Raw genomic sequence first — 21,770 nt, forward strand, 5'->3', positions numbered from 1 at the left:
CTCGTCTAGAGTGTTCTAATGTTCTAAATAACGGGTTTAATTAGCAACAAGAATTGGTTTCAATTTAAGAAACTGAATGAAGTGAAGTTGGTTGGAGTTTGAGGCCCCAACCTAGTTGGTCATCTGTTGGCTTTCTTCACATCACATTTATGTTTAGGTGCCGTTTAAGGAAAAAAGAATACATTCAGTGGTCAGAGTCTCAAGAAAAGTCAATTAAAAGAAAGGGAAACAGTTAATTAGCAGCAAAAACTGGTCACTAATTAACAAAAGAGTTAGAATGAAAACTTGCAGCCACAGTAGCTTTCCAGGACTGGAGTTGGAGACCCCTGTATTAAGAATATAGTCCTTATAATTCATGCAAAATTTCGCCAAGGTCCATAGAGGATGCTATTTCTGCTGCTCTCCATCCAGCCCTCACCCACCTGAACTCAAAGAACTCCTATGTATGAATGTTGTTCTTAGATTTTAATTCAGCATTCAACACAATAATTCCCCAGCAGCTAATACAAAATCTCAGCCACTTGGGACTCAAGACCTCTCTCTGCAACTGAGTGTTGAACTTTCTTACAGGGAGGCCACAAAATGTGCGGGTCAGCAAAACACCTCGAACACCATCATGTTGAGCACAGGGGCCCCACAAAGCTGTGTGCTTAGCCCATTGCTCTTTATTCTGCAGACCCACGACTGTGTACCAATCTACAGTTCCAATCACATTGTCAAGTTTGCGGACAATACAACTGTGGTCGGCCTCATCACCAACAATGACGAAGCCAACTATAGAAATGAGGTGAGCCAACTGGTCCAGTGGTGTAAAGACAACAATCTCTTTCTGAACGTCAGTAAGACCAGAGAGATTGTGGTCAATTTCAGGAGAGGTCATCCACAGCACCCCCCACTAACCATCGATGGTGTAGCTATGGAAAGGGTGAGTAGCACCAAGGACCTCTCCGAGGACCTCTCCTGGTCAGATAACACCACATCACTGGCCAAGAAAGCTCAAATCCGCCTCTACTTTCTAAGTAAACTGAGGAGAGCACAAGTTCCTCCCCCCATCATGTGCTCTTTCTACCGGGGCACAATCGAGAGCATCCTCACCAGCTGCATCTCTGTGTGGTATGGAGGCTGCACTGCCTCCTGTAGGAAGTCCCTGCAACGCATAGTGGATGCAGCCAGTAAGATCATTGGTGCCCCACTGCCCTCCCTCAAGAATATTTTCCACACCTGCCTGACCCGTAGAGCCATCAGCATTGCTGGAGACTCTTCCCACCCCTTACATTCCCTCTTCAGCCTCCTCCCCTCGGTAAGAAATCACATAGGAGAAATAACTTAGGGGCGGCATGGTGGCACAGTGGGTAGCGCTGCTGCCTCGCAGTTGGGAGACCTGGGGACCTGGGTTCACTTCCCAGGTCCTCCCTGCGTGGAGTTTGCATGTTCTCCCCGTGTCTGCGTGGGTTTCCTCCGGGCGCTCCGGTTTCCTCCCACAGTCCAAAGACATGCAGGTTAGGTGGATTGGTGATTCTAAATTGGCCCTAGTGTGTGCTTGGTGTGTGGGTGTGTTTGTGTGTGTCCTGCGGTGGGTTGGCACCCTGCCCGGGATTGGTTCCTGCCTTGCGCCCTGGGATTGGCTCCAGCAGACCCCCGTGACCCTGTGTTCGGATTCAGCGGGTTGGAAAATGGATGGATGGATGGATGGATGGATGGATGGATGGATGGATGGATGGATGGATGGATGGAAATAACTTAACCATGTTTAATAACGGCTTATGCTGCATAACAGATGACGGAAGCCAATGGCAAAAACCCAGTTCAGGAGTGGAGGTCCAATGTGTAGAGTCTGACATTTTCGCTGCTGCATTGGAAGGATTTTCAGGATCGGATGATGGTACCTCCCATCTGTCCGTCAGCTTCAAAGGTGTGCCGGGCAATGTTCCAAGGCTTTATACTCTTTCTTCATGTGCAGGCCCCCACTTAGGTGAATCATGTGTGGTGGATTGCCGGTTTTCCATTCCGGCCCTCACCCCCAGGCCGCCAGGAGGAGCTCTCCCAACAGCATAGACGTGCCCCGAATTCCAGCAGGGCCTCATGGACTATGTAGTTTCTACACACAGCCCTGCTGGATACCTTGGGGGCCACCAGGCGTCGCTGTGGGGGGGCCCGTGGGCTCTTATGTGCCCTATAACCCGGGGGTACGTCATCATCACGTGACAGGAAGAAACGACGTGCTCCCGGGTTGAGGAAAAGGACTGTTTACCCTGACCCGGAAGGAATAAGGAACTGTGGACTGTTGGACAGGAACACCTCCGGGTCAGGGTGTATAAAAGGACTGTGGGAAAGCCCAGACACTGAGCTGAGCTGGGAGGTAGGGTGGCAAGTGTCTGGGCGAGGAGGAAAGAGTATTGGTTTGTGATTTATATGAGTAGTGTGGTGTGTAGAGTGCTTTGTGCACGTGATAACAAAATAAATAGTTGTTTCACTTTTACTTCGTGTTTGGAGTGGTACCTGAGGGTCTGAGAGGTGGACAAAAGCCTCTACTGCTACACATGCCATTCCAAACAAGGCAAAGAGGATACCGTTTCATGCTGACTTTGACAGACAAAAACTAGTATACAGCAGTTCTCAGTCTGACTGCCCGTTTAGCGGTTGTGTCTATCTGTGTTGTCTTATAATGCTTGACTTGCAGTACTATATGGTGAACCCCTGTGCTAAATCTGGCTCTGTGTCAACTGTGCATGTGAGTAGAAAAAGGCAGATTTATAAGATATATTTGCACAGAGTACAGTGGCATATTAAACTTATGCTGTTATTAAAGTCCTTCTTTCCAAATAACTCACTATAAATGCAACTCACTTGATCACATACCTGTAGTTGTGCGGCAGACTCCTCATCAACCTCTTTCCGACATGCCGTTTCTCCTTTGCCACTACAAATGTCCTCCCTTCTTTGCTTGTGTCTCCTCTATTTAAATCCCTAATGGGAATTTGATACAGATTCAAAGAGAAAATCAGAACTAAAATCAAATGTAGAATATATTCTGGCAGTTGAGGGGATCACCTGGCATGGAGTTGTTGTTTTTTTTTTTTTTTTGCACACTTAAAGAGCATATTAATATCAGAGCTTGGAAGATTTAGTTTTAATTCTGAGCCCACTCACTTTCGATGTGTGCTTCCCATATTGTAATGTGTCTGTGTGAGTTTATCTGGGTACTCTTGGTTGCCACGTAATTCACAAAGACATGTTAATGTCAGGATTTTGCCAGAGCCAATCCTGGCAGAATCAAGCACAAGATAAGGCACACTGGCTCACATAAGGCCAGGTTTGTGTTTACTGCCAAGTTGAGTAACTGTTTCTGTAATTAGTCATCAGAGTTATTGTGGACAAACCTCTGTCAGATAGGGAAAGACCACAAAAACATCCAGGCTGGTGTTTGAACCCAGGAGTCTGATATTGAAAGGTATTAGTGTTTGCCACTTTGCCCCTTTAGTAAGTTTACTGAAGATTAAGTAGAGTATATAGTAAAGTATATAGTGTGGTAAAAGTAAAGATCAGTACGGCTGAGTTGTACTGAGCCTTGAGATTTATGTAACCTCTTAGAAGTCTGAGTAGGGTTTTTGTGTAATTCAGTACGTATGTTTTGCCTAACAAACCTTTCCTGTTATTTGCAGGAGTAGCACGATTTAGTGATGACATTGAAGAAATGATTGGTCACAGACCTGGCTTGTATTGGAGGCTGTGTTGGAAGTTTGTGAGTCCTTGTTTCCTTTTGGTAAGAGAGGAACTTTACAAAGTACTATTTGAAACCTACTCTCCTGATTGTATTTAGTGTAAGACGTGAAGCACCCTTGCTAATAAGATAGGCATGAAAGATATAAAGCAACACATTTAATTCACCGAAACTTCAGTCTGTGATACTGTGCAGTCTCTTAACTGGTACGGTTTAGCAGATGAAATGACTTTAGACAGCACAAAAGCCTACAGTAGACTGTCCCTCTTGGACCGTGAGATATTTCCTTGCATTACTAAAAGAAAGCCAGGCAGTGACTCCATTTAGGACTATTGTATACAAAGACCCCAGAACAACTAGAGAAAGTCTAGTTACACAATATGGAGTCTTTCAAGCTGCTAGAGGGCAATATTCAATAGGGAAGAAGAACGAATTTGACTGGCACCAGTACAGCTCTGTGAAGCTAAGAATACACAGCGCTTTTAAGAGTATTTGTCAGTCACTCATTTTCCAACCCACTATATCCTAACACAGGGTCACGGGGGGTCTGCTGGAGTCAATCCCAGCCAGCATATGGCGCAAAGCAGAAACAAATCCCAGGCAGGGCACCAGCCCACCGCAATAAGTGTATTTGTTTTTATACGTATTTATGCCTTTATGACATCAGGTGAGTGATGACATGTTTCATGCAGGTTGAACATGCAAGTAACAATTTATCTGTACACATGACAATACTGTTATTACTACAACAACTACTGCAAGTTTAACAGCAGCTCTAGAGCGCCCTCTACAGTCCACACTATGAAATGAGAAGCTTCCATCCATCCATCCATTATCCAACCTGCTATATCCTAACTACAGGGTTACGGGGGTCTGCTGGAGCCAATCCCAGCTAGCACAGGGTGCAAGGCAGGAAACAAACCCTAGGCAGGGTGCCAGCCCACCGCAGGGCACACACACACACCAAGCACACACTAGAGACGATGCATATTAGGATCGCCAATGCACCTAACCTGCAAGTGTTTGGACTGTGGGAGGAACCCCACGCAGACATGGGGAGAACATGCAAACTCCACACGAGGAGCTTCCTTCCCTAATCAATCTACACAATGTAAATGTATTTTGACACAAGCATCAAGTATCTTCTATATTAAATTTGTAATAAAATTGCTCATGGTTGCTAAAACATGCCAAAATCTCCCCTTTACTTTGCAAGTGAAATAGTAGTGTTAAAGTTTCCTTTTTTGTTAACGTTGCACTATTTTCACCCCTACTGTGTTTTATTGTGTATGTCTGTGCATTTTTTCCTGGACTTAATTTGTTCAAACTTGCTTTTGTTTGTTATGCACTTTTATTGTGTATGTCTTTGCATTTTCTTTGCTTTAATTTGTTTAAGATTGCTTTTGTGTGTTACTAAGTGTTGTTGTGTATGTCAATAAGTTGTAATAACTTATTTTTGTGTTAGTGTCTGTGATGACTGTTTGCAATGCACTTTGTGACGTTTTGTTTTGACAATTGCTTTATTAATACAATTTACTTACTATAAAGACAATGTTCACCCTTTATAGTTTGTAGATGGTAAAGCATCAAACTAAGAAACTGAACGAAATTAAATGGAGTAATGAAACTTTAGAGAACATTTTTTAAGAAGTTGTTTTTATCTGATTATTTAGCTAGAAAGCTTATTCAAAGCAACTAAAACTTTACAAGTACATTATATACTTGCTCCATATTTCTGTATGTGGAATGCTGGTAGAATAAGTGCCTTATGTAGGGTCACACAGTAATAATAATAATAATAATAATAATAAATTTTATTTATATTGTGCTTTATATTTAACAATCTCAAAGTGCTACAAAAATAATAATAAATTAACAAACAAGATAATCTATAAAAATAATTTAACATGTCTTTCTAAAAAGATAGGTTTTTAGGTTTCTTTTAAAAACATCAGTAAGACAGTGGTGGGTTTAAACTTTGACGTTTTTGGTGCAGGTCCTTAGTCACTACACCCCTTCTCTTATTCAGATGATTTATCCTGATACTGGACTGTTACATTTTTGCCCTCTTTTTCTGTTTTTTACAGTTCATGGTGGTTGTCAGCTTTGCAACCTTTAAACCTCCTTATTATGGAACATATGTCTTTCCAGTGTGGGCAAACATGATAGGCTGGTGTATTGCCATATCATCAATGGCACTGGTACCAATTTATGCCATTTATAAATTTGGTTCCCTGCCTGGAACATTTCGAGATGTAAGTATTTTAATGCAAATTTACTAACTTTACTCTGTGTATTACTGTTTTCCCTCCTGTTATCATATTCACATAAAGAGACTTCTCTTCCAAGAAAGTATTTTTTATTATTGTTACAAACCAACATTTGGCAGTCATGATCTTCATGGGCTGTAGTGACCTGTGAGTCTTAAACGAATACTCCACCCAAAAATGACATTTTTTTGTATGACTTGCCCACCTCTTCCTCTCTTTCTTTGGTCAATAGTTCTGCATTTAATTACCCTAAGTTCTTGTCTATAAGCCGCGGCTTATCTAAGGAAAAAAGTTGTGAAAATGAAAAAATAGAATATCGGCTTATACATAAATCCGGCTTATACAGTAATCCCTCCTCCATCGCGGGGGTTGCGTTCCAGAGCCACCCGCGAAATAAGAAAATCCGCGAAGTAGAAACCATATGTTTATATGGTTATTTTTATATTGTCATGCTTGGGTCACAGATTTGCGCAGAAACACAGGAGGTTGTAGAGAGACAGGAACGTTATTCAGACACTGCAAACAAACATTTGTCTCTTTTTCAAAAGTTTAAACTGTGCTCCATGACAAGACAGAGATGACAGTTCCGTCTCACAATTAAAAGAATGCAGACATATCTTCCTCTTCAAAGGAGTGCGTGTCAGGAGCACAGAATGTCACATAGATAGAGAAAACAATCTCTAGCAAACAAATCAATGGTGCTGTTTGGCTTTTCAGTATGCGAAGCACCGCGGCACAAAGCTGTTGAAGGCGGCAGCTCACACCCCCTCCGTCAGGAGCAGGCAAAGAGAGAGATAGAGAGACAGAGTTTGTTTTTCAGTCAAAAATCAATACGTGCCCTTCGAGCTTTTAAGTATGCGAAGCACCGTGCAGCATGTCATTTCAGGAATCAGCTTTACAAAAGATAGCAACGTGAAGATAATCTTTCAGCATTTTTAGACGAGCATCCGTATCGTCTAGGTGTGCGAACAGCCCCCTGCTCAATCCCCATACGTCAGGATCACAGATAGTCAGCGCAAGAGAGAGAGAAAAGTAAGCAATCTAGCTTCTCAGCCATCTGCCAATAGCGTCCCTTATATGAAATCAACTGGGCAAACCAACTGAGGAAGCATGTACCAGAAATTAAAAGACCCATTGTCCGCAGAAATCCGCGAACCAGCAAAAAATCTGCGATATATATTTAAATATGCTTACATATAAAATCACAATTTAAATGACCGCTACGCGCGCATTTTGACTCGGCAACGCCCAGAGCAAAAAGAACGCGCTCCGGCCGCTCCAACCACGCCATGCGGGGAGTGAGAGAGACGCCAATATCTCACACTCTCTCCCCCCTTAAAGAAATTAAATGGGTGCGAGTGAGACCACTGACCTCCGTCCCTTCTATTTGTTATAGGTTATAGTACGTTCGGCTTATCCATGAGTCCGGCTTATCTATGATAAGATTTTATTTTTAAAATTCGTATGATTTTTGGTGTCCGGCTTATACACGAGTCCGGCTTATAGACAAGAACCTAGTAATAAGCTTGATCCCATGTGAACAGGTTTCCTCTGTGTACACTGCTCTGATTTTCCGCAAGCATTTATATAACAATACTTTATCAAAAATACATACGTGTCTCCTGTTGTGAGCATACAACTGAGTGGTTTGGCATTTGGATTATGTGACACAAGTAATATTAAATTTGTTGCTGACATTTTAATATTGTTTGCCCTGGTCCAGTGTTGGTCTCCATAGACATCCATTCTATCCGAAAGTTTGTTACCTCCATTCTCCAACATGATATTAAAAATTTATCTCCACCATCACTACAAACTACATGGAATAAGTATCTTATTAAAAACAAATCTCATTTTTAATTCCAACCAAACTTCTTATTTGAACATTAATTGAAGTCATTGTTTGTACTGTATAGGTTAACTGGAAAACAACTTTTTCTCACTGACTTCTGAATTGTATTTTTAATTGCTCAATTTCATCATTTTTTCTAACATTTTGTATACTTGGTGTTATTCTGCCACTTTTTTGTACTTATTTATAATATAAGTACAAATATGCAATATGTTTTTGATCAGAAAACTAACAAAACAGACCCAAAAGCAAATCTTACTTCAAGTGAATATTGTGAATATCTTAAAACAGAGAATTTGCCCTTCCTGAGAAAAAGTGTTGAAATGTGAACTTAATATTTAAGTGAACTTCTGCATTCTGGAGGAGGCAAAACTAAATGTGTTTTTGTGATATAATTGATATAAAATGCTGTGCTTTGTCTTAACATCTTAACATGTTAACTGCTTCTTCTGATATTTATATAGCTTAATGGACTGAACCCTATCCCTGACTTATTTCCATCATGTCTCCCCTAGTTCATATATTTCAGAGTACATATAAGGTATTTTCTTTTTAGAACTTTAATAACCTAATCAAACAGTTTTTAATTATGAAAACATTTCTTTCATTCTAGAAATTAGCTTATGCAATTACTCCTGAAAAGGAACATCATTTGGTGGAAAATGGAGAAGTTCGCCAATTTACAGTATGTCCATTTCTTTTTATTCTGTGCCCTCATAATTATTGTATAATGCCTACACGGTACATAGACTGCTTTACCCATGATCAAACAGTGTTACAGGGTAAGCTATAGTCATGATCCCTATACAATTTATTTTTGAATACAACTAGAATTGGTCAACTTCATCTATTTATAACACATCCATTTTCTTAATTGTCGTCTTTTGCTGGAAGAGCTACAGTACATTTCAGGTAAAATATTAATATGAAAAACTGCTGATTCAAGGAGGCCAAATGTTCGATTATTATTGGTCCTTTTCCATTTTTAAGTAATGTTATCCTTTAATAATAATATTTAAATCTTTTAATTAAAATAATAATACATAATTTAAAGACAGAAACTTATTAAAAATACATGCTATACTGCATATAGAATATTGATGGGAAACACCGCCATGTTTTGAAGACAGAAAAGTCTACAGACAGTACAGAAAGTTTACAGCGACAAAATGATCTTCTGTTTTAAAGGACATTTTTAGAAATCAGCCAATTATATGCATTATTTATTCTGTTAATTCACATAACTTCAAACCACTTATGATATTTAACAGGATTTAATAGGAAAAAGCAGGTGTGTAAAATGCAGTTATTCGTAGACATCAGTTAATTATTTGCAAGTAATACTTAATCAGTTAGGAGTATGAGAAGACTAGATGATATTTATTTCTGATGAGACTTTCAAAGAGTGCTGCAAAAATACAAATGTCAATAATAATTTTTACAAATGTTTGTTTTAGAATAGATGCTGCTGCACTGTATATTGGGAAGGCTTACATGACAACTGTAGAGCAAAGGAGAACAAATTATAAAATGTATGCAATACATGGTGTAATATTGTAATATTGAGGTGACTTAATTAACTGATATGAATGTTGGTGCATTTTACATTTTTTTTTTGTTATTTCATCACATTTTTGTTTATAAAATATTTTATGTAACAATGACCCATATTCAAAAACAACAGTGATAATAAATGTCACAACATTAAATACCCTGTGTCTCATCATTAATAATAATACTAGACCACTGAGTTCAACAAACTAAAGGCCAACTCATACTGTATAAACATCCATCCATCCATTTTCCAACCCGCTGAATCCGAACACAGGGTCACGGGGGTTTGCTGGAGCCAATCCCAGCAAACACAGGGCACAAGGCAGGAACCAATCCCGGGCAGGGTGCCAACCCACCGCAGGACACACACAAACACACCCACACACCAAGCACACACTAGGGCCAATTTAGAATCGCCAATCCACCTAACCTGCTTGTCTTTGGACTGTTGGAGGAAACCGGAGCGCCCGGAGGAAACCCACGCAGACACGGGGAGAACATGCAAACTCCACGCAGGGAGGACCCGGGAAGCGAACCCAGGTCCCCAGATCTCCCAACTGCGAGGCAGCAGCGCTACCCACTGCGCCACCGTGCCGCCCTACTGTATAAACAATAAAGTGAAATTACTTTAAGAAAAATAACTATAAAAAAAAAAAAAAAAAAAAAACTAACATAAAATCCATCCTTGTTATCTGTGGCACAATCAGCCTCTGTGTGCATCATAAAAACTGTTAAAGACGGTACGGTCCTAGTTGAATGCCCTATGGCTCTGATCTTCTGCCCCCTTATGTAAACTGCAGATCCCTTTCCAACCCATGCTGTCTTAATATCACTTAGGGGAGCCGCACCTTCATGTGAGATTAATTGATTCTACCACCTTTTAGCTCCAGATTGATATTGTCAATCTTCTTTGCAGTAATAATGTGCAGAAAATGCAGCTGTTATAGTTTACACTGTAAATACTGCTAGATCAGTCCATGTGTATTGAGCAGAGCTTATAGAATTCTTTCCTCTTCCATTCTTTTTCAGATATGTGACCTTTTTTTTTGTTTGTGTGTTTCTGCGTGAGCCACTTGTGATCGCACTTACCTTGGAGTTTTGACTAACTTGTAATGAGCATCCGAGCAATTGTTAGATGAGTAAAAGAGGAAAATATACAAGTTCGAGTAACTTCTTTCAAGGCAAAGTTAACAAAGTAAACTAATATGTAGTTGAGGTCCTCTGTTTTAACATAGGTGAATTTGTATATTCACTAGTGCTTTTTAATGAGAAATTTTGATTTTCTGAACTTTGTGCAGCACAACCTCTTAAAGATATATCAACGAAAATTGAACTGTCTTGACAAATGTTCTTGAAGAATAGTGTGTCACATTTTAACAAGGTTGGTCCACTGCAGGCCGAGTTCTTTCATGCAGACTGACAGACAGACAGACATGCATAATTATCGCAATAGGTGATTAGTGTATTATATGTGAACATACCTAAAAAGAAGTTCAGAGTTCCACATCCATCCATCCATTATCCAACCCACTATATCCTAAATGGAGCTAATCCCAGCCACACAGGGCGCAAGGTAGGGAACAAACCCCAGGCAGGGCACCAGCCCACCGCAGGGCACACACACCCACACACCAAGCACACACTAAGGACAATTTAGGATCGCTAATGCACCTAACCTGCATGTCTTTGGACTGTGGGAGGAAACCGGAGCACCCGGAGGAAACCCACGTAGACACGGGGAGAACATGCAAACTCCACGCAGGGAGGACCCGGGAAGTAAACCCGGGTCTACTAACTGCGAGGCAGCAGCGCTACCACTGCGCCACTGTGCCGCCCAGAGTTCCACATTTGATAGTTAAATATATTAACATGGGCAGCACAGTGGTGCAGTGGTAGTGCTGCTGCCTCGCAGTAAGGAGAACCAGGTTCGTTTCCTGGGTCCTCCCTGAGTGGAGTTTGCATGTTCTCCCCGTGTCTGCATGGGTTTCCTCCCACAGTCCAAAGACATGCAGGTTAGGTGCATTGATGATCCTAAATTCTCCCTCATGTGTGCTTGGTGTGTGTGTCCTGCGGTGGGCTGGCGCCCTGCCCAGGATTTGTTCCTGCCTTGCGCCCTGTGCTGGCTGGGATTGGCTCCAGCAGACCCCCGTGACCCTGTGTTAGGATATAGCGGGTTGGATAATGACTGACTGACTGATATAATAATATTATATTCATGGTTGGTAAACAGGCTATTCTTTAACTGATTGGTGTTAATCTGAGGCCAGCTTTGTCCACAGATTACCATTCTTATTCTCACCTAAATAATTCATTAAATCATTACACTAACTGTCAGATGGCAAATTTAATTTTGATTCTGTGAAAAAGACATCTAAAATGCAGTGTTACCATTTTAAATGAGCCTTTCTGTTTTTCCTGATAGCAGCTTACTTTTTTGCTTAGTAGATGTCACACAGCACATATTCATGTACAGCCTTTAAATTATTTACTCATAGTATTTAAGGCAGGTTTTCACAGTACTCTTTAGGAAAATTTTGTCCTTTTGTCTTATGTTTTGGTTTTTGTTTTGTCTTTGTGCATCAGCATCTGATTATTTTATCAGGTTGTATCGTGATTTATCTCTTGAGCTGCTTTTCAAATGTTTTGGCTCCATAACAACACAAAATATACTTTATTATGAAGTAAATGTAAATTCTTGTTTAAGTAAATGTGTCCTTGCAGCAGATTTTATTGAAACTATAACAAATTTGTGCTTCTTCTTCAAGTGGATTTGAAATACTTGGTTACATTTACACCTGTAAATTTCTTAATTCTCAATTTACTACCAAATGCATTTATAGTCTTTTTGATGCACATACTGTATCTTTGTTTACCATCCACAACAATACACCAGATAAAGCAGAGTCTACAATGTGGTGATACAGGTGCTATGATTAACAGAATAGGAGAAGTCTCTGTAATGTGTTGTGTTCAAGATTTGTAAAATAGGATCAGTGACATTTAGGAAAATAAGATTGCAGTATTAAAATACTGATAGTGTCCACTAGCACTTGATATTTGGACAAACACACATTTGGTATGATATAGATGGCCAAGGTTGTTGAAGTTAATAGCTAATCTAAATACATAATTCGCCAGCCTTCTCACTCACTCACTCACTCACTCACTCACTCACTCACTCACTCACTCACTCACTCACTCACTCACTCACTCACTCACTCACTCACTCACTCACTCACTCACTCACTCACTCACTCACATCTGTCCAAAGCCGAATGCGCAGTCGCCTTCTGCACAGCTGCCCGAAAAACCTTACAAGACCGACATCACGGCAGGCGGCGGATTTACGGCCATGAAAATTCAAAGAGAAAGGTGACTTTGACCGACATCCAACCCCAATATCGCGGCAGGCAGCGGATTTACGGCCGCAAAAATTCAAAGAGAAAGGCGACTTCGATTAAAGCTCTAGAGGCCTGAAAGGCGATTTCGACTACAGCTAACTACGCATTCTGATTCAATTACGCATTCATTCAATACACCTATATCAGGTTTGTGGTGCTTATACTTATTACTATTCCACTCGTGCCCGTTTCATCTTACGTTGTCGAAACGGGCTCTTTGTCTAGTTATAGTATAATGTACTAATATAATGCTAATCAAAAATGATGTAAAATTGTAGCAGCAAAGCACAAATGTATATCCCTGCATGTTGGTTATTATTTCTATGAGAATTTGAATGTTTACGGGTGTGCCTTTCTTGTGTTACTAAGATATCCTGTTCCTATCAGGTTCTTATCATTAACCAAAGGAACCATGAAATAATAACAATTCAATTAAGGTGACCATCTGTCCCCATTTTCCGGGGACAGTCCCTTTTTCGGACAACTGTCCCCACTCAGAAACATGTCCCCGGTTTAAGATTTCATCCCCAGTTTCAGCTGGTTCACTTTTTTGTATGTATCTCATCACCACGATAATTTGAACTCGGCGTGTGTGTGCGGTGTTTTGACGGAGGTTATGCTTTACCGTATCCTGCAACTTTGGCGAGAAATCACGTGATAAGCTTTCTCTTTGTACTCTGTAGTGTTAGTACTCTGTACTCTGTAGTCCCTACTCCCTACCCGACTCTAGCCCTAACCCCCTCCCAAATCCCCAGATTGGCCCAAAAAATTCTGGTCACCTTAATTAAATATATATATTTTTTAAGATTTTCCATGTATGAAGCTTCTCTTTAGAGACAAATTTGTATATAAAAGACTTTTAATATGTTTAGCTTTTTGGGATCTTTATACTTAAGCCGTAATGGATGTTATTAGAGTATACCATTTGTTTGTTCTCTTCTTCTTCTTCTTCTTTTGGCTGCTCCTGTTAGGGGTTGCCACAGCGGATCATCTTCTTCCATATCTTTCTGTCCTCTGCATCTTGCTCTGTCACACTCATCACCTGCATGTCCTCTCTCACCACATCCATAAACCTTCTCTTAGGCCTTCCTCTTTTCCTCTTACTTGACAGCTCTATTCTTAACATCCTTTTCCCAATATATTCAGCATCTCTCCTCTGCACATGTCCAAACCAACGCAATCTCGCCTCTCTGGCTTTGTCTCCCAACCATCCAATTTGAGCTGACCCTCTAATGTCCTCATTTCTAATCCTGTCCATCCTCCTCACACCCAATGTAAGGATAGAGCTGCCAGGCAAGAGGAAAAGAGGAAAGCCTAAGAGGATGTTTATGGATGTGGTGAGAGAGGACATGCAGTTGATGGGTGTGACAGAGTAAGATGAAGAGGACAGAAAGATATGGAAGAAGATGATCCGCTGTGGTGACCCCTAATAGGAGTAGCCGAAAGAAAAAGAAGAAGAAGAAGGCACTCCTGGGAGCCTGCTTCCTGTAATAAGCAGCAGGCTTCCATATGTTTCTGCCACCATTTGTTCTGGAGGAGTTCTCCTGGCATGTTAGCAGTCACCTGATGCTGTGGTTCTCAATCTGTGGGCGCGAAGATGTGAAAAAAAGAAAACAAGAATCGAAAATATGAAGAAATACATCTATTGAAACAAAAAAATGAACTTAAACTACATTCTGATACTAGAAAAATAAATATAGAGTTAGATAAATGTCGATAAAAGTTAAGTAGGTATAATAAAATGTGCATCTATGACACAGGTGAGCAGATTCAGTCTTGGAGGGCTGCAGTGGTTGCAGGTTTTTGTTCCAACCCAGTTGCTTAATTAAAAACCAATCTTGTTAATTATTTAATTTCATGGCTTGTTAGTCCTTTAACTCTGCCATGTCAAGTCATTCCCATATCCTGGATTTTCTTCCCCTTTCTAAGGATATCACCCAAATGATTTGAAGGCTAAAATGGAGGAGTAATTCTCAGTCCTTCACTTTTTTCTCTTCACTTTCCTTCCAAGTATTTAATTAAACCAAATAGTGCACGATAAATACACACAGGTATAAATGAAAACAAGCTAAATGGAGAAATGCTGGTCTCTTTTGTCATTTGCATGGTATTGCTAATTAGGAGCAATTGAAAACCAAGACTACAGCTGTTTAAGACTAAAATAAGCAATAAGGGTTCAAAATCTTAACGAGCGAGACAACTAAAGTGAAGCTGAAGTTTTACTTGAGCAATAAGGGCTTCTTATTAAGCAACTGGGTTGGAACAAAAACCTGCAGCCACAGTGGCCCTCCAGGACTGAATCTGCCCACCCCGAATCATTAATTAAAAAAGAACAAATTGGTATTAGTGGGCTCCTTTCAAAAAAACGTTAGGGGGGCGCAATTAAAACTGTTATGAAAACTCGGGTCGCAAATACTTAAAGGTTGAGAAACGCTGACCTAATGGATCTCTCATGTCAGCACCCATGGAGTAATTCTAACAAAGTTCCTCCAACTTGGGGGTTGGTGGCAGGATTGGCACTTCAGCCACTTTTAAAGACCTCACACTGTTCCGTTCCATTGCACGGATGAAGTCGAATCCTAATTTGGGATCCTGAGGTGGTTCATCGTGTGATGGGTGTAGCAATGCTCTGTAACAGTGTTTGCTCCCAAACCTTTCTAATGAATAGATCACACTGTCCTTCTAACTCATGCCTTTCTTTTCACACTAGCATGATGACATTCATCACCAGATCAAGCAAATGCTCTCATCTCTATCATAAGGGTCCCCTGTGCTGACTGGGCAGCCTTTTCAAAAATTGTTTTCTTTCACTTTTTTATAATTTACTTTTAAGATTCTGCACATTTTTTGAAGACTTTTGATGTTTTTTTTATAGATTTTGTTGTGTTAGATAAATGGCAAGAATCATAACGTCCTCATTCTAGCATAGTAAAATGTGAAGAAATCTAAGGGGATCGGCTTTGTTTATAGTCGCTGTACATAGAAGCTATGAGGTTATAATAATAGAAAGAGACAGAGAGTGCAAAAGTCAAAAAAGGCTGACATTATGAACATAGCATTAGGCCAAAGAAGCTGCATACCATCTGTGTTGTGCTCAGAGTTATTTAAATGACTTTAAAGTTTTCAGACAATTGCCTTTACTTCCACTCTTTAGAAGGTTATCTTTTGACTGATGCATTTTGACAGATTGTGGGCTGGCGCCCTGCCCAGGATTGGTTCCCTGCCTTGCTCCCTGTGTTGGCTGGGATTGGCTCCAGCAGACCCCCGTGACCCAGTGTTCAGGTTCAGCGGATTGGGAAATGGATGCATGGATGCATATTGTAAACCAGAATTGCTTTTTAATATTTAATTGTATTCTTCCAAGTCTTTTAGTATTTGGTGTATATTATGTTTTCGGCTTTGGGCATGACAGTACATAATTCTGACAAGAACGCTGCAGAAAAGATCTTTTCCACTCACCCTTAGGGAAACTAAAGTGACTGCTGTTTTTACTGTAACCAGTCTCTTAACCAGATGCACACATCTGTTTATTCCTATTAAATTAAGATTATTTTAACTGAGTTTTCAAGCATATAGGCTACTGAGAATCTTGTGTTTTATATGACATTAGCCATGTTACCTGCTTCACCTGGGAAATTTCATAAAACAATGGGCTTCAGTTATAGTGCTGTCAGTTATTCAGGTCTATCAGAAGTACTACGTAACTAAATAAGCATGTCTCTGTATACAATATTTGTAGGTTTATGGGCTAATATTATTGGAAGGCAGTGTGGCATAGCAGTTAAGGCTTTGGGCCTAGGGTTTCAATCCTGAGGTTGTGGGTTCAAATCCTGCTACTGACACTGTGTGCCCCCAAGCAACTCACTTCACCTGCCTGTGCTTCAATTGGAAAAACAGAGAAAATGTAACCAATTGTATCTGAGATATTATCAATCGTCTTCGATAAAAGTGTCAGACTAATAATAAATAGTGGATATAAGGAGCAAAGAATACATCTTTTTAAAAAACTGAACTCTATGGGACAGAAGGTTATTCCAATAGAAAGTATATTAGGATAGTGTTGAGGTGTTGGCAATATTGTGTCTCAAAATGCTTATTTGAATTTTTAAAAAGTGTTGGACTTTTCAATATTATTTTTAATCCCGTGGTAGGGTATTCTTCCTGAATCTCTGCTCCACACTCCAGTTCAGTAGGTGGCAGTAATGCACTGTTTACATTGGTCTGCCAACTGCCATAAAAACCCAGAAGAAGAAGAAGTAATAATAGTATTATTAGGTCACTGGAGCTGCTTACTCCAAATCAATCAGATCAATTCCTGTTTGCTTCTGCTTTTCCTAGTGACTTGGCTTTTGTTTATGGTCATTGCAAAACACAATTTTACAGGAAAGGGTATTCTTTTGAATTGATATGGATAATCAGTAAGAATATTGTGAAATCTGAGTATATAAACTATTATTATCATTATTGTCTACGATTTTCATTTGTATATGCCCTTCACTCAAGTGCATTATTTCTTTTTGTGTTTTTCATCAGTTGTATGTAGGCCGCAGATGTGGATATACAGAAGTGCCAGTTCCCAACGTGCTACACTGATGTATTAATGAAAACAGCGAGTAGCGTGGAACTGAAGCTTCAAGCATTGCAACACAGTTTGTGTAGCTTCTCCATTAGAAATTCATGCATCATTATCTTAAATTAACATTTCTTCCTTGGCGCTCACAGCACCGCAAGAGTGGGAGGATAGTTTTTTTTGGGGGGGTGGGGGGGTTTCCCTTAAACTTTGGAGCATCACAATCAAACTGTGGGGGTGGGAAGGGTTGTTAGTTTCAAGCAGCGAATGAATCAGTGTGCATCTAAGTAGTCAACAGCAAAAAACAGTGCTTATTAACCAATAAGCTTTGCATCGTCCTTAAGCTTCATTAAACTTTTTCTTTCTATTTTACAACATGATCACATCTCAATTGCTGTACAGGACAATGCTCCATCTTCAATTATCCAGCCATTTTATTGGTTTGTGGTCCTATTCATGTGGCTCATCAATCACTACTGCCACATCCTTCATTTGCATAAAGCACACTCGCAGCACAGCATAGAAAATGTAAGTTAGCATCCTATTAATAAATATAAATAAAATAACACATGTTGGCTAAGTCTCTTTTTTACTTAACATCACCAAATTTTAATGAAATTTGAGGTATTTATTGTTCATGTTCTGGGTAAGTTGGGTTTACCTGTAAATTTGGAGGAATTTTGATTAATTCAAAATGTCTTATTCATAGTTAATACCTACTAGCCTAGATGTACCATCCTGCCAAATAATGCTTTGTTGATGAGTGAATGTGTCAGTCAGTTTTGGATTATATATATATACATACAGTATATAGAATTGGATTATAGTATATTTTAAATAGAATCTATCTATCTATCTATCTATCTATCTATCTATCTATCTATCTATCTATCTATCTATCTATCTATCTATCTATCTATCTATCTATCTATCTATCTATCTATCTATCTATCTATAAAATCCTATGTCTATGTTTGGTATCATTCTTTTCAGAATTTATCGAACTTTAATGTGAGGTTGGTAGATTTTCAGATTCTTCTTCCGTTTTTAAATTATAAACTAAAAAAATATCAAGAACTCACGTCCCGTGAGACGAGACTTTGTGCCAAGAGATTTATCCACGCCCGGGGCCGGAAATAAAAGACAAAGAGCAGATGACAAAGACAGCTGCTGTAAAGGCTTTTAAATGTTCGAAGCACCACGCGAGTTGCAGATCACATGGCACGGCAGTAGCTGATCAAGCAAAGAGGAAGTAAAAAAAAAAACTGTATTTGTTCTGTATATATCTTCACAACACGATCGGCAGAGACACGAAGTGGTTGGCGCATAGCGTAGGACGGGGGGTTGACGAGTGAAGTAAGTGTGGGTGAACCCCCTATACATATATATATATATATATATATATATATATATATCATGTTCAAAAATTGTAAATTGCAGAACTGCATTCCATGATTGTGACGTATCTTTTATGGGTTGTCTGTAAAAATTGCTTTAATAATGTTCTCTACCAATAGTAGATACAGTTACAAATAAGGGAAGCTATGCATTTGTCGATTGTTACTTATACACTATTCAGTATGTGGTCCTTTTCAATGTAGAAACCAAATACAGTAATCCCTCCTCCATTGCGGGGGTTGCGTTCCAGAGCCACCCACGAAATAAGAAAATCCGCGAAGTAGAAACCATATGTTTATATGGTTATTTTTATATTGTCATGCTTGGGTCACAGATTTGCGTAGAAACACAGGAGGTTGTAGAGAGACAGGAATGTTATTCAAACACTGCAAACAAACATTTGCCTCTTTTTCAAAAGTTTAAACTGTGCTCCATGACAAGACAAAGATGACAGTTCAATCTCACAATTAAAAGAATGCAAACATATCTTCCTCTTCAAAGGAGTGTGCGTCAGGAGCAGATAATGTCAGAGACAGATTGAGGAAAGCAAACAAATCAATAGGGCTGTTTGGCTTTTAAGTATGTGAAGCACCCGGCACAAAGCTGTTGAAGGTGGCAGCTCACACCCCCTCCGTCAAGAGCAGAGAGACAGATAAAAAAATCAATACGTGCCCTTTGAGCTTTTAAGTATGCGAAGCACCGTGCAGCATGTCACTTCACGAAGCAGCTGCACAGAAGGTAGCAACGTGAAGATAATCTTTCAGCATTTTTAGACGAGCATCCCTATCGTCTAGGTGTGCGAACAGCCCCCCTGCTCAATCCCCCTACGTCAGGATCAGAGAAAGTCAGCGCAAGAGAGACAGAGAAAAGTAAGTTGGGTAGCTTCTCAGCCATCTGCCAATAGCGTCCCTTGTATGAAATCAACTGGGCAAACCAACTGAGGAAGCATGTACCAGAAATTAAAAGACCCATTGTCCGCAGAAATCCGCGAACCAGCAAAAAATCCGCAATATATATTTAAATATGCTTACATATAAAATCCGCGATGGAGTGAAGCTGCGAAAGGTGAAGCGCGATATAGCGAGGGATCACTGTAATATCAATTTTAAAAAAGCTGATATCATAGACTTTCCCATCCATGTGTGAGATTGTTTAGGTCACTAAATTATATTAAAAATGTTACTTATTTTTGCTCTTACTCAGACCATTTTTTAAAAGCAGAAATTGTGATTTATATTGCTAGCATTTATTGATGAGGTCTTCATTGTGACTGCACCTGTTGCATTTTTCATTGCTTCAGTAAGTACTAAGTTACCACTGCAGACTATAAAATTTTATAAAAGTGAGTCCAAATGCAAATTTACAAAAAACAAAAAACACCTCATCCCACCATTCTCCTACAAGTAAAATTTTAAAGTTAAATTTTGGGCTGGTGATGAAGAGACTGCACAGTAATAGCTTTTTCATTTTACAGGTTTATATTGTTTAGAAAATTCTTTTCTATATATTGGGAAATATCCTCATAAAGCCATTGTTCCAAGCAAATTTTAAATTGCCTTGCAGCCACTAAAACCAAACAGTGTGTGTGTGTAGTAATATATATATGAAGAGACTAATATTATTTTCTAGAACCTGAGAAAGCAATGTGTTAAGATGTTATAATGTTTACAAACTGTGTTGCAGACAGAAAATACTGAACACGTATCCAAAGAGTAAATTAACTCTTATTGATCCAAATGTATTATATTTGCTGACGCACAATAATTAACTTCTAGAATTTCAGGCAATGTATAAAGATGTCAGACTAAGTCAGCAATGAACGTCACATTGCCAGATTGCCTAGGAAGCCTACGGTCATTGTTGTACAACATTAACTGAATTGCTCAGCCATTCTCTTGTCCTTTCAAAAGAAACAGTGGAGATTCATTGTCATTGTGAGACTTCTGTGCTTCTGTTTATATTAACACGCTTGCAAATGTCCCTTTCTCAACAGCTTCGTCACTGGCTAATGGTGTAAAGTACGCAACATGAAATGGATGTCCCTGTTCTGCAAATGTACAAGTTAGTGCTGGGGAGTGAAAGTCTACCTGTGCCAGTGAGACAGAGAACTTCGACATCACATCAGATCTGTAATTGAACATTTGACTGTTAACTAAACACTATACTGTATAGTGCATTGGTTGCTATTTTTCTGACATGTGTCAGTGGGAGTCTAATTCAAGATTCAAATCTTATGACTGTGAGTACTGGTTAAGCTATTAATGTAGCAAAACATTTTCCTCTTCCCAAAAATTATGAATCATTTATAAAGTGACTATTGTAAACTTGTATGCTCTTGTGAAAGCTAGTGATTTATATGGTAAAAATTGCTATCTATTCCATTGTAATTTGGTGTAACAGAAAGTGTTGCAAATATCAGATTAAATTAGTTGAAAGCAATGTATTTAAATATATCTACACTAGTGCTCTAATATTTCATTACATTATTGTATTTTACAGTAAACATATACTATTAATTTTAATAGTATTGTACAATTATTATATAGATAATTATTATTAGAGGACTGGTCACATTTTTTGAAAAGTCCGACAAAAGTGAGAATCTTGTTCAACTGTCAGTCTAAGCACTTTTCTAACTTATACTAGAATCTAAATGCAAACATTTTTTCATATCATACATTTGAATCTTAGCAGAAACACAACTGAAATCCATCTGTCTAAAAACGAAACTGCTGAAGGGCAGCTGCTAGCTGAAGGTTTTGAGCATCAGTTAACCTGCCAGGTGGCTCGATGGCATTACAAAATATACTGCAGGTAATGAACTTGGCAAGGAAAATGAGACCCTTTAAATGACTAACCTTTAGATCCACATGTCACAGTATATGACCTCATTTTGACACTTGTATTTTTCTTTCTGGGTGCATTGTCTGTTGCTAGAAATGAATCCCAATACAGAAATCGAGTGCTTGTTGGTCAAAGCACTGGGTTTCAACTTCCGTTTACT

General features: G+C 39.4%; 1 protein-coding gene across 1 annotated transcript in view; it reads left to right on the forward strand.

Moving 5' to 3' along the window:
- Positions 1-21,316, forward strand: part of slc6a3 (solute carrier family 6 member 3) — a 119,255-nt gene extending 97,939 nt beyond the window's left edge. The window contains exons 11-14 of the mRNA XM_051935692.1: positions 3,663-3,763; positions 5,809-5,976; positions 8,457-8,528; positions 20,760-21,316. Coding sequence (XP_051791652.1) covers positions 3,663-3,763; positions 5,809-5,976; positions 8,457-8,528; positions 20,760-20,783 — 365 coding nt within the window. The 3' untranslated portion in view covers positions 20,784-21,316. The remainder of the gene's footprint in view (positions 1-3,662; positions 3,764-5,808; positions 5,977-8,456; positions 8,529-20,759) is intronic.
- The last annotated feature ends 454 nt before the right edge of the window (positions 21,317-21,770 follow it).

Source organism: Erpetoichthys calabaricus, chromosome 13 (assembly GCF_900747795.2).
Source record: "Erpetoichthys calabaricus chromosome 13, fErpCal1.3, whole genome shotgun sequence".
In the NCBI taxonomy this organism is placed as follows: Eukaryota; Metazoa; Chordata; class Cladistia; order Polypteriformes; family Polypteridae; genus Erpetoichthys; species Erpetoichthys calabaricus.